We start from the raw sequence: 6,357 nt of genomic DNA on the forward strand, positions 1-6,357 counted from the left end.
GGTAGACCGGGCACGTAGCCAGAATGTCGGACAGTAATCCGGTGAAGGAGATACACATGCGAGCATAGTGGATCGATCAGGTGGAAGACGATTTGCGGACCCTCCATCGACTGCTTGGTTGGCGACTTGTAGCCATTTGGGCTTATTCTACGAGTGGAGTGACGTGAGATTGCTCGAATGACGTGAGAAGAGTCGTATAGCCCCATTTGAATAACATGGTCACCTCACGTGAGAATTGCCAAAATCGACTCACCTCACGTCACTCGACTCGTAGAATAAGCCCAATTGACCGAGCTGACTGGATAAGACTTTTATGCTTCGCACAGGGCACTCCGGCCTTAGTCTGAAAATAAATAAATAAAAAACACTCCCGAAGACAGCTTCTCTTCCCTTCATGGGCTCAACAGGTTTATTATTTCAATCGAATCTCCTCTACCCCAATCCAATATCCTTCTTCATGAGAACCTCCTTCAATGCGCGTAATCTATCCACTTGCATCAGCGGTTCATCGGGGTGGCACTTCTTCATGTGCATCACATAGATTCGCCGATGGACGAAAGCCTCCTCACAGACATGGCACTTGTATGGCGTTTCGCCGGAGTGTGTCCGCAGATGAATATTGAGCACGTGCTTTCGGTAGAACGATTTTCCACACTGCGGGCAAACAAAGTCCCGTCTTTGGTTGTGAATGTCCATGTGCCTGTCCAATGCGTGTCTGAAATTAAAAAGGAAACAAGCCATCATACTCGTTTACTTGGAATATCGAAGAAATCGGTAGGTATTAATCTCACTGGGTAATGGTTTTCACATGGCAAAGAGAGCACTGAAACTTTTTCTCCGAATGTGCAGCTCGGAGGTGCTGTTTGTAAGCGATTCTGCTGATGCTAACCCGACTACAAATTTCGCAGGTAATGTTTTGACCGCTGGCGTGACTTCGGTTGATGTGCTTCCGCAGATTTGCGATACAGTGAAACCGCAGTCCGCATTCCTCGCAGCTGTATGGCTCCACACCTTTGTGACGGTTCATGTGGCTTTCCATTCGCTGGGGATTGATCGATTTGCCGCATATGTCACACACCTGGTCGTAAAATGAGAAGTATAGTAAATAAATAAGATCGAAAGATTAAGACTTATGTTTGCCGAGTCTGTCTGAACCTTATAGACTCGGAAACTACTGATTCTTAAGATGGTTTGAGACTCCTCCCCGCTTTGGAAAGGGGGGCTCCCATACAAATGAAACACCAATTTCTTCATAACTCGAAATCTAATCAGAGAATAAATCAATTTTAGGCGAAACGAAGTTGGTCGGGTCTGCTAGTATTTAATAAACATAACACCTTACCTTTTTCATATCGCTCATCAGCATTTTCTTATAATACCGCTGATATTCTTCTTGCGACATAGCCTTTTCCTCGTCAGTTTGTCGAAATTTTCGCCTATAGGGGCGTATTTTTTTAGCAGTTTTGTCCATTTGACATTCATCAGCATTATCTTCTGGTTGTATTTCTTCCGTAGTCAATATTTCAACAATTGTTGATTCAGCATCTGGTTCCTGTAGGAATTCAATATCTTCAGTGTCTGATGGTGGTGGTTGCACAGGTAAAGATTCTGAATTTTTCGAAGCTGTTTGACGGCTGTTGTCCTTCTTTGAAGAATCATTCACCAATGAAGTAGTCCCTTCAGTAGTATTCAGTGGAAGAGTAACTTCTTCTGAACAGTTTTGCAGAAGGGAATTAAGCAACAGCTCGGACTGGTAATCATCATCTATCTCTATCTTAGTTGATGCTACATCTCCTTGCAGAAACTGTCGGGTACGTTTTTTGAAAGCATGATACACTTCAACCTCTCTCTGGCAAGAACTGCACACATGGTATTTTTCCTTACCGGGAGTAATCTTCACCTAAAATAAACCATCCATATAAATAGACTCTTTATATTATTTAAGATGTTGCCAACGATGTGGCTGATTCTTCTTTATACTAACCCACATACAGGCGATATCTTGCAGCTTTTCGCGAAAATCTCGATTCCATAACAGTTTATTCGGTTCACAGTCTACTTGACAAATCCGGCAGCGAATTCGTCTGGAACGCGGTCGTTTTTTGGGTTTATTTATGTCCATTATCTTTGCCGGTCAATGCTGAATAATTTATTTGTCTGTTCCTTATTCTTAGGCTGTCAGAGGATGAAAACAACACATGCTAAGCGCGCGGTACATAAAAAGTGGATAATTCAAGCTCTATCTGGAATAAGGGCGAATGTCGCAAGAGAGAATTCTCTTCGCCAACTTCCCCTCTTTTAAATTAAAGTGACAAGCAGATGATTTCGTTGCGGTTTTACCCCTCAGAACGAAAGAAAACAATGAAAACTTGCATTCTGAGGTGATAAACCGCGATGAAATTCACTGCTTGTCACTTTTATTTAAAAGAGGGGAAGTCGACGAAGAGAATCCTCTCTTGCGACATTCGCCCTTTTACCAGATAGAGCTTGAATTATATAAGAAATATATATCTCGCGGTTAGTTTCATAGGGGCGTAACTGAATAGATCGATTTCTCTTCATCGATGTTTTCTTTTTATTATTGTACCGAATTGCGCTAGTTTGTCGATTATATAATGGTTTGGTTTGATAAGGGATGATTGTATCTTGCACCAGAATCAATAATCACGGTTGTAGCATTTGAAACAATTGAGTTATTAACACAATATAAAATCGATTAAGAGAAATCGATCAATACAGTTACGCCCCTATGAAACTAAGCGCGAGAAATATAAGATTTTTTTTTGTCCCAATTGATAATGAAATCAAGCATAATTTTTCATAACGACGTATGTAACAAATATGAGGATTCGAGAAATCCTTTGCAGAAAGTTGGCAAAACTTTTTCTAAAACTGTTTTAAAACTAAATCTTTTTTCAATACTTTTTTCCGCTGGCATGCATCATTACAAGACACGCAATAAGCGTGCTTCACAGTAAAACTCAGTTCATTCAAATTCATTGTGAAAAACGATAAAATTATACATACACCGGTATGCTACACGTACGTCAGTGTACATTGGTCGGTTTTCCATAGTGCACGATTGACACAACTGCAGTTTTGTTTTGTTTTGATTTTTTTTTGTTACATAGGTCGCTCTCAGTTCCCATATGTTAAAGCGACGTATGTAACAGTGAGACTTCAAAAATAGATTTTTTACATACGTCGATTCGCAAAAGATTGAATTAAAGAATTTTAAGATCTGAAATCAGTAAAATCGATGCGTATTATATAAAGCCGCGTGTGATTGTCACGTTGTATTAAAAACCCCGTTTTGTTTACTTTTGTTACATACGTCGTTATGAAAATTATGCTTGAAATGTTTAAATTGATTGATTCGCAAAATTAATTCATCTTCAAATGTTTCTAACATGTTGAGAACATTTTTTTTGCGATGCTAGATTTTCAATAATGTGAGTTTAAATATGTAACTCGGCAATACGCAGCTTTGAAAATAAAATTAAATGTCTTTGCTTTAACCATGTCGTTAGGTTTGTCTATTTTGAAATCTGCATCTCATGGCCTTCCTTCTTCTTCTTATTGGCATTACATCCATACACTGGGACAGAGCCGCCTCGCAGCTTAGTGTTCATAAAGCACTTCCACAATTATTAACTGCGAGGTTGCTAAGCCATGTTACCATTTTTGCATTCGTATCATGAGGCTAACATAAACCAGGGAAGTCGAGACTTCCAATCCAAAAATTGCCTAAACCGGCATCGGGAATCGAACCCAGTCACCCTCAGCATGGTCTTGCTTTGTAGCCGCGCATCTTACCGCACGGCTAAGGAGGCCCCCGAGTGGCCTTTACCGAGTGCGTATTGTATGGGCTTTGACCGCTTTGACAGTGCGAATCCCCCTATTGATAAATAAGCTTTAAATGATGATGAAAAGAAAACAGATAATGTATTTAGCATAATCAAATGTAAAAACTTCGTAATACTTTCAACGAAACGTTAAGATTAATACATTTAAGAAATTTTACACTAACGTCTTCTCACGTTTTTTTCACCAACTTCCTGTCGACGATTCGCTGCAGCTTAATCGGCTTGGTGGCACCCCGCCTGCGAACCATTATCGTTTCAGCGTGGTTGTGTTGAAAAACTTTCGAGACCGTCCGATAATCGCCCACAATGCGCAGCAAAGCTTTGCAGCCCCCTTGCTGGGCCTCGCAGGCCCAAACCGTCTGACCGTTGGGCAGCTTCTGCGAAAAGCGGTAACGAAAAGCATCGTCGCAGATCACCTTCCGCCTGCGGTTGTTATCGGTCACTATGAGTGGAACCCATTTGCGGCTTTTCCGATCGATTACCAACGAATCGCGAATCACTTGTGCCGGGTGTTGTTTATGTTTGGCCATCAATTTTAGAGTTCCGCCCGCTTTCTGCTCCAGAGTTGCAGGACAGGAAACTTTACAGCACGCCCATTCGGTGGTTCCGTCGTGACATGTCCGCGGTTTTCGGTACTCAAACCCATCGTAGTACAATACGGCCTTTTGACGGAGTAGCCTAGGAGTTTCCTTGACATGGATAGCGGCTCTGCTTTGCTTCCTACTATTAATCTTGGGAGCAATGGGTGTCTTTACTCTGTTAACGGGTGGAGGCTTAACAGAAGTGGTGGGTTGAAGATCAAGCTTTTCCAGAGGAACGTGGCATTCCTGCGTTTCTTCCATGGTTGTCGACGGAGCGCTAATCATCTCATACGCTTCTGTGATGGAGTTTTTAATGAAAATTCTTGGCGAGCGCCTGGCATAAAACTCATCCTGTAATAAATTACGTAACACTATTAAGATTTTTTCTGACAACCAAGTGAATGTTTTAAGTTCACCTTACAAAAAATAACTTAAATACAATAGTCCAGGTTTTAGAGCAGTTTGTGTGGACGAACTGCATTCGTACGAAAGTTTCGTTCGTCCGTAAACAAGAATAGGGGTAAATAATAAAGTAATTAATTGCATTCTCATTTAAAAGCATGCTCTGATAGATAAAGTTTTTGGATTATCAAAGCGTTAATATGTTCATTAAAAATACTGAATTAAATTGATTTCCTAGACAAAGTTATCAGCAAATTAATAACATATTTCATCTCTGTACCAGAGACCACTTACCGCAAATCCGCAAAACGACTCACTGGAACTGGCCCCGCACATCTGTACACCCACGTCAACTTTGTCAACGCATTTCACGACTGGTTCCAAGACTTCTTCAGTGGGATTTTCCTTAGGAAAGAAAATTTTATCCGCTTGGTCTAGCAGTTCCTCTTGCTGCGGTTCCTTCACTTTGCCCTGATTGGCTTCCAAATCGGGATCCATCTCTTTGGGGCTTTCCGGTGCCGTCGTTCTTTCCCGTTCCATCCCTTTTATTTCTTTTAGGCGTTTTTCGCGCAGATAGCCATCATTGGATTGGCACTGTTTCTTAAATATGTAAAAAGAGTTGATATGTTCGCGACAATTGGAGCATATCACCGAACAGAAATCTTCCAAGAACGATACCTGTGTTATGGGAGAACCGGATTTAAAAAAATATCGCAGTAGAAGGTGAAAGATCAAAGATGCGGTTATAATTACTCACGTGGATGGCCAAACAATCATAGATTTGACTGAGAAGATCGTTCAAGAAACAGTCCTCGCCAGGAGGAAATAGGGGTTGTAAATCAAGGTCCGATGTTTTTAAGCATAGCCTGCACCGGAAACCATCCATCAAACACGTGGTAACACAGGGAGATTGGCGATTTTGCTCCATGGCTGCATAAGTGGCAAATATATGTTAAGGGTTTTTGATTCAAATGAAAAGAATTATCTACACCTTAAATTCTTCTCTTTCGCCGTTAGTGTTGCTTTATCGTTTTGAATGAAGCGCTTATTATTTACCAATTTAGTAAAAACTTTGTTGTACGAGAAAAGCAAAAATGGGAAAATCACGACAAAATTTCAGATGATCAAAACACACTGAACACTGAACGAAAAGATCCTCCATTCTTGAGGATTTTGGTGTTCTGATGGGGTTTGGAACTTCGATAATTTTGCAGTTACACACTGACAAAAATCCACTCATATTCAATTTTGTCTATGGTCCAATGCACCGAGTTCATCATTGACGTTTGAGCGGTGCGCTGTTTACTTAGAATGAATACTTTTTCATTCATCGAGTTCATGCAAGTGTTCATTTTTAGTAAACAGCGCCCGTCTCAAACGTCATCGTGTTTATTCGGTGCATTGGACCATGGACTAAACCAAGATGAATACAACACTAAACTATAAACTACTAAACCGCGATGACGTCACGCAAAAGATATTTTAGTTACTAGATAAAGTTTGTCGCT

At 40.8% G+C, this 6,357-nt stretch overlaps 2 protein-coding genes across 2 annotated transcripts; both read right to left on the minus strand.

Annotated features, from left to right (window-relative positions):
* Positions 1 to 381: 381 nt before the first annotated feature.
* Positions 382 to 2,188, minus strand: LOC134212796 (zinc finger protein 19-like). Its single transcript, XM_062690966.1, has 4 exons — positions 1,985 to 2,188; positions 1,343 to 1,900; positions 792 to 1,078; positions 382 to 715 (listed from the first exon to the last, which is right to left on the minus strand). The coding sequence occupies exons 1-4, from the start codon at positions 2,120 to 2,122 to the stop codon at positions 433 to 435; spliced, it is 1,266 nt and encodes a 421-aa protein (XP_062546950.1). The 5' UTR covers positions 2,123 to 2,188; the 3' UTR covers positions 382 to 432.
* A 1,728-nt stretch (positions 2,189 to 3,916) lies between these two features.
* LOC134216949 (uncharacterized) lies at positions 3,917 to 5,999 on the minus strand. Its single transcript, XM_062695710.1, has 4 exons — positions 5,841 to 5,999; positions 5,607 to 5,779; positions 5,144 to 5,527; positions 3,917 to 4,798 (listed from the first exon to the last, which is right to left on the minus strand). The coding sequence occupies exons 2-4, from the start codon at positions 5,775 to 5,777 to the stop codon at positions 4,037 to 4,039; spliced, it is 1,317 nt and encodes a 438-aa protein (XP_062551694.1). The 5' UTR covers positions 5,778 to 5,779; positions 5,841 to 5,999; the 3' UTR covers positions 3,917 to 4,036.
* Positions 6,000 to 6,357: the final 358 nt, after the last annotated feature.

This window comes from Armigeres subalbatus, chromosome 2 (genome assembly GCF_024139115.2).
Source record: "Armigeres subalbatus isolate Guangzhou_Male chromosome 2, GZ_Asu_2, whole genome shotgun sequence".
Classification (NCBI taxonomy): Eukaryota; Metazoa; Arthropoda; class Insecta; order Diptera; family Culicidae; genus Armigeres; species Armigeres subalbatus.